The sequence below is a fragment of the Nerophis lumbriciformis genome, linkage group LG07, assembly GCF_033978685.3.
Source record: "Nerophis lumbriciformis linkage group LG07, RoL_Nlum_v2.1, whole genome shotgun sequence".
Classification (NCBI taxonomy): Eukaryota; Metazoa; Chordata; class Actinopteri; order Syngnathiformes; family Syngnathidae; genus Nerophis; species Nerophis lumbriciformis.
The window spans coordinates 16,445,282-16,462,837 of NC_084554.2; the positions used below are offsets into that span (position 1 = coordinate 16,445,282).

The 17,556-nt window shown below is 43.3% G+C and overlaps 1 protein-coding gene across 1 annotated transcript in view; it reads right to left on the bottom strand.

Annotated features, from left to right (window-relative positions):
* Positions 1 to 9,622: 9,622 nt before the first annotated feature.
* vstm2a (V-set and transmembrane domain containing 2A) overlaps positions 9,623 to 17,556 on the bottom strand; it is a 282,539-nt gene continuing 274,605 nt past the window's right edge. Inside the window, exon 5 of the mRNA XM_061965743.2 lies at positions 9,623 to 10,574. Within this exon, the coding sequence (XP_061821727.1) occupies positions 10,498 to 10,574 (77 nt within the window). The 3' untranslated portion in view covers positions 9,623 to 10,497. The remainder of the gene's footprint in view (positions 10,575 to 17,556) is intronic.

Consider the following 17,556-nt stretch of genomic DNA (forward strand, 5'->3'; position numbering starts at 1 on the left):
TGCGTTTCCACACAAGATGGCCAAAATAAGGAACAACAAGCAGGATTATTGGCTGAATCTTCGACTTCACCGGTAACACCGTACATAAGAGGCATAGCTACTGCTATGCGCAGTCTGTTTCCTCTTCCGTGTCAAAATACCACTCCTACATATCGGTGGAAAGATGGTGAGTCACCTTATGTATTTATAGACCAAGCTAAAGAGCAGTGGTCACGTGCTACAGGTGTGCATCCCAGTAAAGAAGGGGAACACTGACAGTTTTTTAGACGAGCAGTACTTGACGCAATGCCAACTGTGGCGAGACGCAGGATGGATGATAACCCTGATATACACGGTGCCAAAAACAACACATGGCAGGGACATCTTATTCATCACATGCAAAATTGGACAGAGCAGGATGGTGGTAGAGTAACAAGGAAACAACTACTTAAATTACAGATCGCTGAAGATGAAAAGTTAAAAGAACCAAAAGGTCAAAGATCAGCTATCGTATATTCAGTAGTGGGTGACCTTGCTTTTGAGTCCCAGCAGGTGGAGGAAAGAATCCTCAACAGACGGTTGGACTCGGGTGGTGGACACGGTGCTTTATGGCCAAGACAGGGTGAAAACTGTTTCATCTGTGACCAGCCGGGTCACTGGCAACGTGAATGTCCTAACTCCTCTGAACGAGACAGGCTCCCAATTGCAGCCAAAACATCATACAGGCATGGCAAAGGACGCCCAAGGCAGAAGCCCCAGCAGGAAATACAGACAGGCCCCCTGCTGGACATAGGTGTCAACGGACAATGTTATCAGTTTGTGATTGACACTGGTGCCACCCACTCATTTCTGAATGCAGAGGTACCAAAGAAACTGTGTGCTTCCTTTTTGAAGGTCGAAGGCTTCGCTGAGGTCACAAGAATGTTACCGGTCACCAAACCTCTTCCGGTTCAGATTGCTGGACACACACTGAAGCACCCCTTCGTGGTTGACCTGCACACACCTTGCCTAATTGGTAATGACCTCCTTTACAGACTGTACCCTGACATTCAATATCGCACAGAAGGAACCTTCCTGGTGTTACCTGACGGCTCAACCACCAAGCTGCAACACCACTACCAAAGCTCCTCCATGAGCTCATACCACAGCCTGAAACAGCAGAAATGGCTGACATCTCCAACTGCTCTATCAGTGAAAACCCTGGCTGACTGAGATGCTTCCGTGTGTACCGCCACCCGACTCGCCTCATGTTCATGCCAGGAGGCCTTTGACTCCTTTATATTTATATATGTTGGAACTCAAGGTGTGGCTGCTCATGTTGACATATCTTTGCTACAACTAGCATAGTATAAGATGGACACAATTGCTGTCCCACATTGTTCCCTTGCTCTTTGCCCCGCCTACAAAACCAAAGACTTAGGTCCAATGATAAAGCTGCCACTCATTGCACCGACACCCAAAACCACATTTTCCTCTTGTTTAAGTTTTCTGTTAAACACATAGCTATGGGCTGCACTTTGGACACCCCGGCTATAGGCTACGAGGAGCTAGCAGCTACACAACAGCTGAGCTAAAACGACACATTACATTTAAGCATATCAAAAAATTATAGTTGCTTATTACATACACACAGTCGCCATGACAGAAGTCTGATAGAAAGTATTCAGTAACAAACGTGTCCGCATCATTAGACTTTCTACAACATGAGCTTGACTTAATTTGTTATTGTGGCCACCAGGCGTGGTAAAATTTAAAATTACTACTGCAAAGGCATCCGCCATAAGGTTAGTATTTTTCTAGTATTTGTGTCGATATAAATATAGGCATATTTTGAAGCTTTCACCATATTGAATAAGTTACATAAAATTTAGGGTTTAGTTGAGTTTGAGTTATTTCTGATTTCGCTAAGGGGTCCCCTACCCTAATACCAGCCTTCAGTGGTCCACAGAGACTGAAATGACTTTCATTGACCTCAAACATGACCTGTCCTCCGCCCCTGCTCTTGCTGTACTTGACTATTAGCTGACCTTTTTCTTAGATGTTTCTGAAAGTGATAGTATTACTGACACAGTCTCTTTTTCAGAAACAGAAGGGGGAGGAGGTGAGGGTGGATTCAGACTCTTGGATTCAAACTCTTGGATTCAGACTCCGTACAACAAAATAGCTTTAACAATATTCCTGTGGGTAAGAAGTTATAACTAAAATGTTGTAAGTTTGTAAATTTAACTTGAAAATAGCCATTTTGCACATCGATAGTAGTTTAGTAAATCAATTTGTAATATGGAGGAGGTGAGGGTGAACCGTGTATAGTTTTTGACTTCATTGATATGATCAATCCGGTGAAAGGGAAAAGATACTTGCCGACTTGTGTTGACAATCACAGTGGTTGGCCGGAAGCAACCCCAACCTCAAAAGAGGATGCAAAATCAGTAATTAAATGGCTTGTGAATTACCTAATTCCCCGACATGGTTTCCTCAAAAAGATTAGGTCAGACAAAACACCCATTTTAAAATTACTCACTTAGCCTTGGTCGAAAATGCTCTTGGACTAGAACACAGGTTTGGTTTGGGGTACCATCTTCAGTCCCAAGGTAAGGTTGAAAGGATGAACCAGAACATCAAAAACGAATTGGCTAAAATCTGTGCACAGACCAAATTGAATTGGATTGACATGTTGCAATTAGCGTTAATGATCATTCGAATGTCCGTGAATAAAACTATTTTACCGCCCTTTGAGTTTTTCACCCTATGAACTGCATACAGGTCAGCCCCTTCCCAGGATCAACACCCCCCTGGAAGAAGGAATCAGCGTAAAACCAAAATGGTATTTTACACAAAATGCAGAATTTGTGTGCCAGTTCTTCTGTACAGATTCGAGGATGACAGCCCGCCACTCCAGATTCCCTTCCGTCCACTGAGAGGGTCAAGATCAAGGTCATCAAACGCAAGTGTACGGAGCCCAGGTGGAATGGTCCCTTCAAGGTCGTGGTACGGACGTCCCACGCCCTTCGACTAGCTGGTACAGGGGACACCTGGTACCACCTCTACCTCCGCACTCCCGCGGAGGAGCCTGCCACGGAAGGGGCCCAGAAGACGACGCTGAGAGACACCTCTCTCCGTTGAGCTGCCGTCTACCGTCGTGTAGATCTTCCAGACTTTTTACCTACATTACTATGATCAACTTCTATATTGTATACCATTGATTGAGACCAGTTCATGTGCTAGATGTTTCTTAGTTTTTCTTGCTTGTTTTCAGCATAAGGATTTGTGTCGTTACATTAAGTGAAAAGTTTGATGTTTATCCCCGTCTCGTTACCTGAATTACTCTGATTTTAATAGATGAAAGGCAGGATGTTATACCCAGTAGGATTCCCTGACGGACTGGTGTTTGGGCTTGCTCTACTGACCTTGTGTCTCAATTCTTCCTTCCCGACGACAGTGACTGACAAGTGTCTTAGAACGTATGGCGGACTTGAAATAGACTGGGTCAAGGGGGACAGCAAGACTTACTTTTCTGACCTGTGTAGTGTGATTAAGTGTGAGGGAAAAAATAGTTCTTACCGTGCTAGTAACCTCTATCTTTGTTACGACTCAAACCTGAACTATTGGTGTCGGATGCGGACAACATACTCTGGTAAGTGGTGCCCCTCGTGGAAGCAGGTAACCCACTACACAGGGCCCTTAGACTACCATGACCCTTTATTTGCCAACATACCTCCACAATTCAAAGTTATTCTGAGAGGGATGACCTTTCAGAGGAACTTTGATCGGTCCCAGAACCCCCTTTCCCTTACAATTGCCAGAACAGGTGTTATACCTAGTCCCTTTTATGTTGTTTTGGGGGTTGACCAGACAGGTACAGACCCTAAATGAATTATTAAAATTAATGTCCTTGAGAGGGCGTTAACTACCTCTGCCCCCTCTGTAGCGCCTAAAGTGCCACTCCACCTGGGTGACGTTACAAAGGCTCTCACATCTGTGTATACTAATGACATCACCACCGAAGATCTGGTAGCTTTGACCTTAGGAGCAGGTGCAGGCAACCTGTGGCTTAGGTGGATGACTAGCATGGCTAAGAGCCAAAACCTGGGTGACTGTGTTGCTTGTTCCGCTGGACGTCCCTTTCCCCACACTTACCCCGCCCCTTTTAAGTTGACTGACACTAATGGCTCAAACTGTCTTATCTCCTGGTTTTCTGAACCCACACCGCCAGGTTGTGATTTGTTGGCTAGTGTGTACCCTCCTGTTGACAATTTCACCCGACTTCTTCCCTTTGTGGCCCAAAAGCTGAAATACACGTGTTTTCAATTTACAGGACCCCCTTCATCCCCCTACAAATTTGGTGACATTACCCCCTCCTGGTGCACCAACCTGATAGATGGCTCAAGGATAGGCCCTTGGGCACGAGCTGACTTATTCTGGTATTGTGGGGAGCACAGATTGTACATTAGAATCCCGACGTCAGCCATTGGACTTTGTGCTGTGGTTAGACTGGTGACCCCGGTCACCCACTTGGGTACCAAATTGGCACCCCTTGGAACTCCTGTTTCAGCGGCCTCTCTAACTTCCCATGTTTTATCTCGGAGGAGTGTAACGGGCTCCTTTGATTTGATGAGAAACCCTGAGGGTGTTTACTTTGATGCAATTGGACAACCAAGGGGGGTCCCACCACAACATAAATTGTGGTGTGAATCCTGTGCAGGTTTCGAGAACCTTCCTATAATTGGTGCTATTTTCCCTGTGACTGCTACTAAAAATGTAGAACGCATTAACTATGTTTTTTATAATCTGTTGAGACTGACCAACCTGACTCGTGATGCTGTTGAGGGGCTTGCTGAACAACCTGGGTTTGCTATGTCACTGAAGGGGGTCAAGCAAAGTGGTGACTTTCGAGAAATGCTAGTTTCCTTCCCTGAGAGTGACGACATTGACATAAATTCCATCCGTTTATCTCCCATGTAACTATGCTTTTAATTTTTTACTAGCTTGCTCAAAGAGGGGTGTATTTTAGAAGTGTTGTACTAGTGATAAAGATCTTTTTAGAAGATCTGAAGGGGGAATTGTCGGAGGAAGATATTTACATACATCCGAATTTAAGTTGTACTTCTTTTATTTCATAGTCATATTTGAAAACAGCTCGTGTTTTCCATTTCTTCTCTTGCTGCTTTGTCTGCAAGTAAACTGTGTGTGTTAACCTTGAGGCTTTGGAATGTGTTATGACTAGCATGTATTTTGGCTACAGAGAGGGGAGAAGGGAGAGGATTTTTGGGATCGGGGAGGATAGACCATTTTAGCGGGGCGATCCGAATGTTCTATGCTGTTTCTGTGAAAGTATATTTGCAAAGCTTTGCCAATATATTACAAAATACCTATTCTGTCTCTGGTGGTTTTTCAACTCAGCTTTAAGTGTCGTAAAGAGCTTGGGAGCGACTTGTGACTTGAATTCCCTGGGAGGAACAACTGGTCCAAAACGCAACAGTTGCTATGGTGACAAAACAAACAAGAGTGCACAAAGAGTCCAAAAACAAAACCGAACATGACTAAAATAAAACATGATCACACAGACATGACAAAAAGTTGCGATGTTTTTTTTTTCTTTAATAGCCGTAAATAAACCTGAGAATTTATGAACTTCTTATCAATGTTTTAAAGGGGAACTGCACTTTGCCTATCGTTTACAATCATTATGAAAGTCGTGACGACGGATGGATTTTTTTTTTTAATGCATTCTAAATATTAAATAAATGTAAATAAAAGTCCGCTTACAATGGAGCCAATCGGAGCTCCACTATTCCGCCCTTAAAATCCAATAAAATCCCATCAACAATACTCCATTTATATTTCGTGACTTAAATATTAACCAAGTATTAGTGATAATGTTATTATAAGTGCTAACGCAGACAAACTATTTATAGCGGCGCCGTGATCACTTCCTGTGTATCCCTATGTTTACATCATCGAGTGGTCTGCTGCTTCCTCGCTTCCTTGCTCCCTGTAAGATTATTGTAGATCATCAATCATGCATCTCACCTGGACAGAAGAAGTCTGAGTGGGTATTCTCACAAGTTGGTACACTTTGACAGCCATTTAGGACCCGAACCTGGCGAGGACGACACAAAAAGACGTTTGGTCCCACCGTCACCCCACCCCGTTTCTTGACGAAGATTATGAGTCATTTTTCATCTAAATGGGAATATATTAACATCCCAGCAGTCGGCATCCTAATGACAGCAGACATTGTACTGTAAATGATGTTTTATTATGTTTGTTGGCTCTCAAGAAATCTGCAGTGAGTAAAAATCAGTGATGAAGAGAAAAAAAAAGCAAACGTGATGCGTTTTTGAAATTATTGCGCCGTGTATGATTAAAATAATCCAAAATATGTGAAGTGAAGTATATTTATATAGCACTTTTCTCTAGTGACTCAAAGTGCTTTTACATGGTGAAACCCAATATCTAAGTTACATTTAAACCAGTGTGGGTGGCACTGGGAGCAGGTGTCTAGCGTAAGGACACAACGGCAGTGACTAGGATGGCGGAAGCGGGGATTGAACCTGGAACCCTCAAGTTGCTGGCACGGCTGCTCTACCAACCGAGCTATACCGGTTAAATCCCTAAATTCCTTGCAATTGTGACGATCTGTCACTTTATTTCTGTTTGTGCTTCCTTGTTTTGTGTTTATTTCCTGTCAGTGTTCTTATTTTGGTTCTATTTGCTGCGTGTCCCGCTGAGCGCTGTTCCCCCCCCTCACCTGCTGTTGATTGGCAGCCGGTCCACACCGACTACCAATCAGCATGTTGCTATTTATGCCTGTCTCGCGCGCTCCTCAGTGCTCTAGGATTGACTTTATGTTTGGACCTTATATGCACGACTGCTTCATTTCCTGTGTTAATTACATTAAAATCCTCTTACCTGGTTCCTGCATCTTGGGGTCACTACAACTGCAGACATGCGAGCTCCTAACATAATCCTGGAGCCTGACTGTGACCTTGCGAGAACCCCTGTCGGCGACGCTCAGCCGATGTTCTGCACCGCACATTTCTTGGAGGACTTGAAAGCCAGGTTTGTGCAGTCCCAGCCCGCAGCAAGCTCGGACCTTCTCCCTGCGCCTCGGCCGCCGGTTCCGGCTTTCCGCCCGGCTCACGACGACATCATCCTCTCTGGCGGGCTTTCCCACGGCGCCATCATCTTCCTCATCGCCGGCGGGACTCCGCACGGCACCGGCATCTTCCTCGTCGGCAGCAGAACCGCCCACGACGCTGTCATCATCATTGTCGACAACTCCTCCCATGACGCGGTCATCATCGTTGAAAACTCCTCCCATGACGCTGACATTATCGTCGCCTCCGGCTCGGAGACCTCCTACCTCCTCATCGGCCAAAGATGCAGCCGCATTATGGACTCCCTCTATGCTCTCGGCAGCGATCCGCAGGACCTGGATGTGGACCTTCGCAGCTGCTGGTGCGCCGGTACCACACGCAACCTTCTCCTCCTTGCCCAAGAAAGTGGCAGTCTTATGGACTCCCTCCGCGCTATCAACAGCGATGCGCAAGACCTGTGCATGGACCTTTACGGCTGCTGGTGCGCCGGTACCACTCGCTTCCGCCTCGTCGTTCCGTGGTCGCCCGTCTTGCCAGATGCAGCGGCGTTCAACGCGTCGCCGCCACCTGACTCTCCCTTGCTGGCTGCAGAGACACTTGGCCTGGCGACCCACCGCCAAGTCCTCCCTCCGCCCTCCCTTGACTTTTGAGCCTTTTCTGTTTTGTTTCCAGGGGACTTCTGGAATCTGTCCCTAAAGGATGGGGTCCTGTGACGATCTGTCACTTCATTTCTGTTTGTGCTTCCTATCAGTGCTCTTATTTTGGTTCTATTTCCTCCATGTCCGGTTGAGCGCTGTTTTTTCCCTTCACCTGCTGTTGATTGGTAGCCGGTCCACACCTGCTGCCAATCAGCATGTTTCTATTCATACCTGTCTCGCGCCCTCCTCAGTGTTCGAGGTTTGACTTTATGTTTGGACCTTATATGCACGACTGCTTCATTTCCTGTGTTATCCATCCATCCATCCATTTTCTACTGCTTATTCCATTCGGGGTCGCGGGGGCGCTGGAGCCTATCTTAGATGCACATGGGCGGAAGGCGGGGTACACCCTGGACAAGTCGCCACCTCATCGCAGGGCCAACACAGATAGACAGACAACATTCACACTCACATTCACACACTAGGGCCAATTTAGTGTTGCCAATCAACCTATCCCCAGGTGCATGTCTTTGGAGGTGGGAGGAGCCGGAGTACCCGGAGGGAACCCACGCAGTCACGGGGAGAACACGCAAACTCCACACAGAAAGATACCGAGCCTGGGATTGAACTCAGGACTACTCAGGACCTTCGTATTGTGTAAAATCCTCTTACCTGATAGTCGTCCTCCTGGTTCCTGCATCTCGGGGTCACTACAACTGCAGCCTTGCGAGCTCCTAACAGTCGTTGAGAAATGTTGTTCTTAAACTGTTCGACAGTGGTGACCCTCACCCCATCCTTGTTTGTGAATGACTAAGCATTTCGTGGAAGCTGCTTTGATACCCAATCATGGCACCCACCTGTTCCCAATTAGCCTTTTCACCTGTGGGTTGTTCCAAATATGTGTTTGATGAGCATTCCTCAAGTTTCTCAGTCTTTTTTTGCCACCTGTGCCAGCTTTTTTGAAACATGTTGCAGGCATCAAATTCCAAATGAGCAAAAAATAACAAAGTTTTCCGGTTCGAATGTTTAGTATCTTGTCTTTGCAGTCTATTCAATCGAATATAAGTTGAACAGGATTTGCAAATCGTTGTATTCTATTTTTATTTGTTTGAGGTACGCAATTAAAAAGTTGCTTGCCAAGATGAAAACATTTATAAAATGCAATATGTCTGTATAAAAATAACATAAATATTGATGAAATTATTATTTTTAACAAACACGCACAGAATGAAGTGAAATGGATTCTCCGGTCTTAACTAGGCATGTCCGATAATGGCTTTTTGCCGATATCCGATATTGTCCAACTCTTTAATTACCGATACTGATATCAACCGATACCGATATCAACCGATATATACAGTCGTGGAATTAACACATTATTATGCCTAATTTGGACAACCAGGTATGGTGAAGATTAGGTAATTTTTATTTTTTAATTAATAAAATAAAATAAGATAAATAAATTAAAAACATTTTCTTGAATAAAAAAACAGTTACATAGAAACTAGTAATTAATGAAAATGAGTAAAATTAACTGTTAAAGGTTAGTACTATTAGTGGACCAGCAGCACGCACAATCATGTGTGCTTACGGACTGTATCCCTTGCAGACTGTATTGATATATATTGATATATAATGTAGGAACCAGAATATTAATAACAGAAAGAAACAACCCTTTTGTGTGAATGAGTGTGAATGGGGGAGGAAGGTTTTTTGGGTTGGTGCACTAATTGTAAGTGTATCTTGTGTTTTTTATGTCGATTTAATAAAAAAATAAAATAAAAAAAAAACGATACCGATAATAAAAAAAACGATACCGATAATTTCCGATATTACATTTTAACGTATTTGTCGGCCGATAATATCGGACATCTCTAGTCTTAACATATTGGAATAAGTCATGAATTGTGACATCCATTTTTATTCATTTAGAGGGTGCAATACAAATCAAAATGACACGGACATTTTCTTTCCACCCCACCCCCACACATCAAAACTAGCACATTGAAAATCAAGCTAAATCGGAAATACTGATAAAACACTGAACTCCCGAGTGCTGACTCGTGTCGTTCCAACACCGTAGTACACGCCTCCCCCTGTTCAGCCCCGGTCACAAAGCATGCACATTTGTATCACAAACGAGATGTAAAAGTATGCACATCAGATCGCGTAACAGCTTCAAGACGGATGGGGGAAACAAAGAATGTTAACAGTCAAAAATGAAAAACTCTCTCCAACCGGGAGGCGTATTCACAATGGAATGGTGTTAGCTAAGTACACGGCACATACATTAAATCTAGGTGTTGAAAATAAAACAGATAATTTAATATATTTATTTATATATTTATAACACAAATATAGATTTTTTTTTTTCTTGTCCATTTTGACAAATGTGACTTAAAACAGCAAAACTATAAGAAAGTGATTCCTCCACGTGAGTTATCTACTGAGAGTCCATCTTCACATCGGAGCGTCGCACCTCGGACCTTTTTTTTTTTTTCCCCTTTACAAAAAAAAACAAAAAACGGTCCTTTTTTTTTTTCTTCTGATTTTAAAGGCGACTCATTATTTTCCCCCTTTCTCGTTGCTAATAATGTGCTGGGTGCAAAGAGCGGTAGTATCGGCGAGGGGGCGGGGGGGGTATGAAGCTTATACTGTGCAGTCTGCATGGTCGTGGTAAAGAAGGGGGGGGGACATAAAACAAGCGCATGTCGTCTTCACTTTAGGAGCAAACTTGAGAGAAAGCGAGTCAGTTCTTCATCCGTTATCCCCTCTGCATATTATAACAAGGCCTCCCTCACCGGGCCGCAAGCCAGGAGGACGATGGCGAATCGATAGCAGGCCGATATTCTGGCACCTGGAAAAGAAGAGACACAAAAGTAAGTGACGTCATCCGCATGTTGACACAAACCCCGTATGAGCAATGTTTTTATGTAACATGAAATTGAGTTCCAATTACTCAATTTACAACAATTTGTCCTAATTCGGGTTGTCCAATAATGGCTTTTTGCCAATATCCGATATTGTCCAACTCTTTAATTACCGATACCGATATCAACCGATACCGATATATACAGCCGTTGATTTAACACATTATTATGCATAATTTGGACAACCAGGTATGGTGAAGATAAGGTCCTTTTTAAAAAAATTAAAAATAAATAAAATAAGATAAATAAATTAAAAACATTTTCTGAATAAAAAAAGAAAGTAAAACAATATAAAAACAGTTACATAGAAACTAGTAATTAATGAAAATGAGTAAAATTAACTGTTAAAGGTTAGTACTATTAGTGGACCAACTGTATCCCTTGCAGACTGTATTGATATATATTGATATATAATGTAGGAACCAGAATATTAATAACAGAAATAAAAAACCCTTTTGTAGTGTATCTTGTGTTTTTTATGTTGATTTAATTAAAAAAAACCAAAAAAAACCCGATACCAATAATAAAAAAAACTATACCGATAATTTCCGATATTACATTTTAAAGCATTTATCGGCCGATAACGGACATCTCTAGTCCTAATTTTCTGTTGTGTTGTGGCACTCGAGAAAGATAAATCAAGTTGACCAGAAGAACTTTTTGATGTCAACTCCTGCCTCATCAATAGCACATCTCCACACATACTTGCCAACCCTCCCAAATTTTCCGGGAGACTCCCGAATTTCAGTGCCTCTCCCGAAAATCTCCCGGGACAACCATTCTCCCGAATTTCTCAGCCGGACTTAAGCCACACCCCCTCCAGGTCCGCGCGGACCTCAGTGAGGACAGCCTGTCGTCACGTCCGCTTTTCCTTCATATAAACAGCGTGCCGGTCCAGTCACGTTATAACATCTACGCCTTTTGCCCACCCCGACCCCGTCCACCTCAAGCCAACGAGCAGAATTTGTTTTTCAATAGATTTAGCAATGCACCCCTTACTGGCCTTCCCCCCACTACTCCTGTTCTCACACCTCCCCTGAATTTCAATACACTAACTCCTTCTCGGAAGTAGAAGCGTCGTTCTGTCTTCTAATAGTCCATAGCATTTTTACTCATATGGATTATTCATTCATCACTCCAAGCAACATTTGTACATTTTACAATATAACTAAAACTACTTAAACAGTTGTGGTTAAAAGTTTACATACACTTGTGAAGAACATAATGTCATGGCTGTCTTGAGTTTCCAATCATTTCTACAACTCTTATTTTTTTGCGAGTGATTGGAGCACATACTTGTTGGTCACAAAAAAATATTCATGAAGTTTGGTTCTTTTATGCATTTATTATGGGTCTACTGAAAATGTGACCAAATCTGCTGGGTCAAAAGTATACATACAGCAATTAGGGCTGGGCGATATATCGATATGCGCGATATATCGCGGGTTTGTCTCTGTGCGATATAGAAAATGACTATATCGTGATATCGAGTATACGTTGCTTTTAGCTGCGGGCATTACACTACAGCAGTGATCCTCAACAGGCGGACCGCGGTCCATGTCCGGACCCAGCGACGTGTCCGTCCGGACCCAGCACGAATTATAGTAAAAAAAAAAAAAAAAAAAAAAAAAAAAGTTTTTTTTATTATTATAATTATAATTATTATAAAAAAATATAATAATTGTATTTATCTGTGAGTTATCGCTAGCGCAAGTCAACGTTCTTTGTGGTTTTTAGTCAAATATCTCCACGTTTCGTTTACACTTCTCGTGTCTCACTCACTCCGTCTCTCTCTCTCTCTCTCTCTCTCTCTCTCTCTCTCAGAGAGAGAAAGAGAGAGAGACGGAGTGAGAGCGAGAGAACGCCACTCTGATTGGCTAATTCCGGGGTATGGGTTGTCATCTCTTTCACAACGACGCGCTGATAGGCTGTTACCACCTGGGTCATGTGCACAGTGCATGGAACCTTTCGCTGCAGGCACACAGTTGTCTCGTATCGCTACTTTGCTAACTGTTCACTCGTCAGTCACTGAATGTGAATCAAATCACAATGGCATGCTCCAAGTTGGCTCAGGCTGGTAAAAGAAAGGTGGACAGGGAAAACCGACGTTTCAAGCAAGAATGGACAGAGCAATATGTTTTCATCCTACCAACTGCAAGTACCAGACCAATGTGTCTACTATGCAACACTACTGTTGCTCTGGTGAAAAGTGAAAATCTGAAACGTCACTATCTGAAAGAGCACCGCGAATTTGAAGAGACATTTCCTCATGATTCAGAGCTAAGAAAAAAAGAAATCACGAGGCTGAAAAAGCCATATGAAACATCAAGCAAGATTTTTGTTAAATCTATGACACAACAACAAATAGCAACAGAGCAGTAACGTGCGGTGAGGTTGATGGCTGGTGAGGCACTGACTTCAACACAGTCAGATTTACAAACATATGAACCCTAAAGAGTATCTTATTCACCATTTGATTGGCAGCAGTTAACGGGTTATGTTTAAAAGCTCATACCAGCATTCTTCCCTGCTTGGCACTCAGCATCAAGGGTTGGAATTGGGGGTTAAATCACCAAAAATGATTCCCGGGCGCAGCGCCGCTGCTGCCCACTGCTCCCCTCACCTCCCAGGGGGTGATCAAGGGATGGGTCAAATGCAGAGGACACATTTTTTCAAAGTTCTTATTTATTTTTGTTTCAAAGAAAATATTTCATGTATTTTATTGGATATTTATTTTATTTTTGTTAATTTTAAGAAAATGTTAAACTACCTACCTCCTGCTATTATATAAGCTTGACCGATAATAAACGGACCCAGCCTGTTTCAAAAAAACATTTGTGGACCTTCAAGATTTGTACTTGAGGACCCCTGCACTACAGGCTCTTCTCACTCTTTCCTTCTCACAGACAGCAAGCGCACCTTCTTACACACGTCACATACTGTCACGTCATACCTCACATTCGTATACGCCCTCCCCGAACAGAGAGGTAGCGGCATGGGTAACGTTAGCTGTGATGCTAGCGCAGTGGTGCGAGCGCTAATACAAGAGAAAGAAGGTGCGGAACTGGTAACAAATGAAGGATTAATTAATTCCCAAGAAAAACAGCAGGGGCTCCATCGTCTGGCGGTGGTTTGGCTTCAAGTGGGAATATGTTGAACAGACAACCGTAATTTGTCAAGTGTGGGGCAAAAGCGTTGTTATAAAAAGTAGCATTACTGCTGTAACAAACAGTTCAGGGTGTCCCAAGTTACCGGAGTGTGTTAGGTAAGGAGGAGGAGTTTTGTCCCTCCAGAGTTGTTGCCGTAGGGCTGTGACGTAGGGTGTGTGTGGTTGTGGAAGGAGGTGTGTGATGTTGACATTAAAGAAGCGGTGGCTACCGAACCTGCTCTAATGTCTCCCGTTTATTATTTTATTAGATAAGTACACTGTATAGGCCAGGGGTCGGCAACCCGCGGCTCCTGAGCCGCATGCGGCTCTTTGATCACTCTGATGCGGCTCAGCGGCTTACTTGCCGAACCCCCCGATTTTCCCGTGAGACTTCCGAATTTCAGTGCCTCTCGCGGAAAACTCCCGGGATTAATATTCACCGATTTTCACCCTTACAGTTATAATAAGGGCGTGCCATGATGGTACAGCATTTGGCGCCCTCTACAATCTGTATTAACAGCGTTCCAGCCCAACCACTTGTTATACAGTATGCATCTTCTGCTTGCACACGTACGTGACAGCAAGGCATACTTGGTCAACAGCCACACAGGTTACACTGACGGTGACCATATAAAACAACTTTAACACTCTTACTAATAACGCGCCACACTTTGAACCAAAACCAAACAAGAATGACAAACACATTTCGGGAGAACATCTGCACCTTAACACAACATAAACACAACAGAACAAATACCCAGAATCCCATGCAACCCTGACTCTTGCGGGCTACATTATACACCCTTGCTACCACCAAACCCCGCCCCCACCCCAACCCTGCTCCCTCACACATCAACCACCCCCCCTTCCCCTCCTTCTGTGCGTCGGTTGAGGTGGGCGGGGTTTGGTAGCGGGGGTGTATAATGTATCCCGGAAGAGTTAGGGCTGCATGGGATTATGGGTATTTGTCCTGTTGTGTTTATGTTGTGTTACGGTGCAGATGTTCTCCCGAAATGTGTTTGTCATTCTTGTTTGGTGTGGGGTCACAGTGTGGCGCATTATTAGTAAGAGTGTTAAAGTTTTTTTTATACCACCACCGTCAGTGTAACCTGTGTGGTTGTTGACCAAGTATGCCTTGCTGTCACCTAAGTGAGCAAGCGGAAGCCCCATACAACGTGTGGCTGATCAGACACGCTGGTTGTAGTGGGTGCTATATGCTGTACCATCACGGCACGCATGACGCTGACAAGCGCCATTCATATAAAACCTGTGTGCCGCACCAGCATTCAAATTTCATATTAAGGTGTGGGCAGCGTGTCTGAGACCCCTGGTTTATACATAGCACAAAGCAAAAAAGAAACTTTGTATGCAGTGTTATTTCATTTTAAATTTCAAAAATTTTTTGTGACTCACCATTGTTTTCTTTAATTTGTGAAACTGGTCAAAATGGCTCTTTGACTGGTAAAGGTTGCCGACCCCTGGTATAGGCGAACCCAGGACACTCGGCTACACTGCTAATATGTAGCATCATTTGAAAAGTCACCCGCTAGACAATGAAGAGAGCTTACTCCGCACGTCAACATCTCCGTTCGGTTGCACACGCCCACACCATCAAAATGCCGAGGCAAACATTTCCAGATCAACATCGTATGAAAAAAATAGTGATTTTTTTTAGTTGTGATTTCCCTCTCTGCATGAAAGTTTAAAATGAGCATATATTAATGCAGTATGAAGAAAAATGTTTCAATGTAGACACATAGAATCATCATACTGCTGTGATTATATGCATCAAGTGTTCATTCAAGGCTAAGGCAAAATATCGAGATATATATCGTGTATCGTGACATGGTCTTAAAATATCGCGATATTTAAAAAAGGCCAGCCCTAACAGCAATGTTAATATTTGGTTACATGTCCCTTGGCAAGTTTCACTGCAATAAGGCGCTTTTGGTAGCCATTTACAAGCTTCTGGTTGAATTTTTGACCAAAATTGGTGCAGTTCAGCTAAATTTGTTGGTTTTCTGACATGGACTTGTTTCTTCAGCATTGTCCACATGTTTAAGTCAGGACTTTGGGAAGGCCATTCTAAAACCTTAATTCTAGCCTGATTTAGCCATTCCTTTATCACTTTTGACGTGTGCTTGGGGTCATTGTCCTGTTGGAACACCCAACTGCGCCCAAGACCCAACCTCCGGGTTGATGATTTTAGGTTGTCCTGAAGAATTTGGAGGTAATCCTCCTTTGTCATTGTTCCATTTACTCTCTGTAAAGCACCAGTTCCATTGGCAGCAAAACAGGCCCAGAGCATAATACTACCACCACCATGCTTGACGGTAGGTATGGTGTTCCTGGGATTAAAGGCCTCACCTTTTCTCCTCCAAACATATTGCTGGGTATTGTGGCCAAACAGCTCAATACTTGTTTCATCTGACATCACATGGACAAAGATAAAACCTTCTGGAGGAAAGTTTTGTGGTCAGAACTTTCCTAGATATTATTAGGAAACTCAAGACAGCTATGACATTATGTTCTTTACAAGTGTATGTAAACTTTTGACCACGACTGTACTTACTAAACCGACCCATGTGTGACGTCTGTAGGAGTCTTTTCATAAAGTGCTACCGTGATGTAATCAAGCTAGCATTGTTAGCATTCGCTAATATGCTAACAAATTGGGGGTAGACCATCAAGGGTTTATTTCATCTACCGATTCATTCAAGGTCACAGGGGAGTTCTTTCTCATCCCAGCTGAGGTGAGCACTGAACTTGAAAAAAACAAAGACTAAAACAAATGACAATAGATTTGTGTTCACATCTAAAGTATATACAAACCCCGTTTCCATATGAGTTGGGAAAATGTGTTAGATGTAAATATAAACGGAATACAATGATTTGCAAATCCTTCTCAACCCATATTCAATTGAATACACTACAAAGACAAGATATTTGATGTTCAAACTCATAAACTTTATTTTTTTTCTGCAAATAATAATTAACTTAGAATTTCATGGCTGCAACACGTGCCAAAGTAGTTGGGAAAGGGCATGTTCACCACTGTGTTACATGGCCTTTCCTTTTAACAACACTCAGTAAACGTTTGGGAACTGAGGAGACACATTTTTCAAGCTTCTCAGGTGGAATTCTTTCCCATTCTTGCTTGATGTACAGCTTAAGTTGTTCAACAGTCCGGGGGTCTCCGTTGTGGTATTTTAGGCTTCATAATGCGCCACACTTTTTCAATGGGAGACAGGTCTGGACTACAGGCAGGCCAGTCTAGTACCTGCACTCTTTTACTATGAAGCCACGTTGATGTAACACATGGCTTGGCATTGTCTTGCTGAAATAAGCAGGGGCGTCCATGGTAACGTTGCTTGGATGGCAACATATGTTGCTCCAAAACCTGTATGTACCTTTCAGCATTAATGGCGCCTTCACAGATGTGTAAGTTACCCATGTCTTGGGCACTAATACACCCCCATACCATCACAGATGCTGGCTTTTACACTTTGCGCCTATAACAATCCGGATGGTTATTTTCCTCTTTGGTCCGGAGGACACAAAGTCCACAGTTTCCAAAAACAATTTGAAATGTGGACTCGTCAGACCACAGAACACTTTTCCACTTTGTATCAGTTCATCTTAGATGAGCTCAGGCCCAGCGAAGCCGACAGCGTTTCTGGGTGTTGTTGATAAACGGTTTTCGCCTTGCATAGGAGAGTTTTAACTTGCACTTACAGATGTAGCAACCAACTGTAGTTACA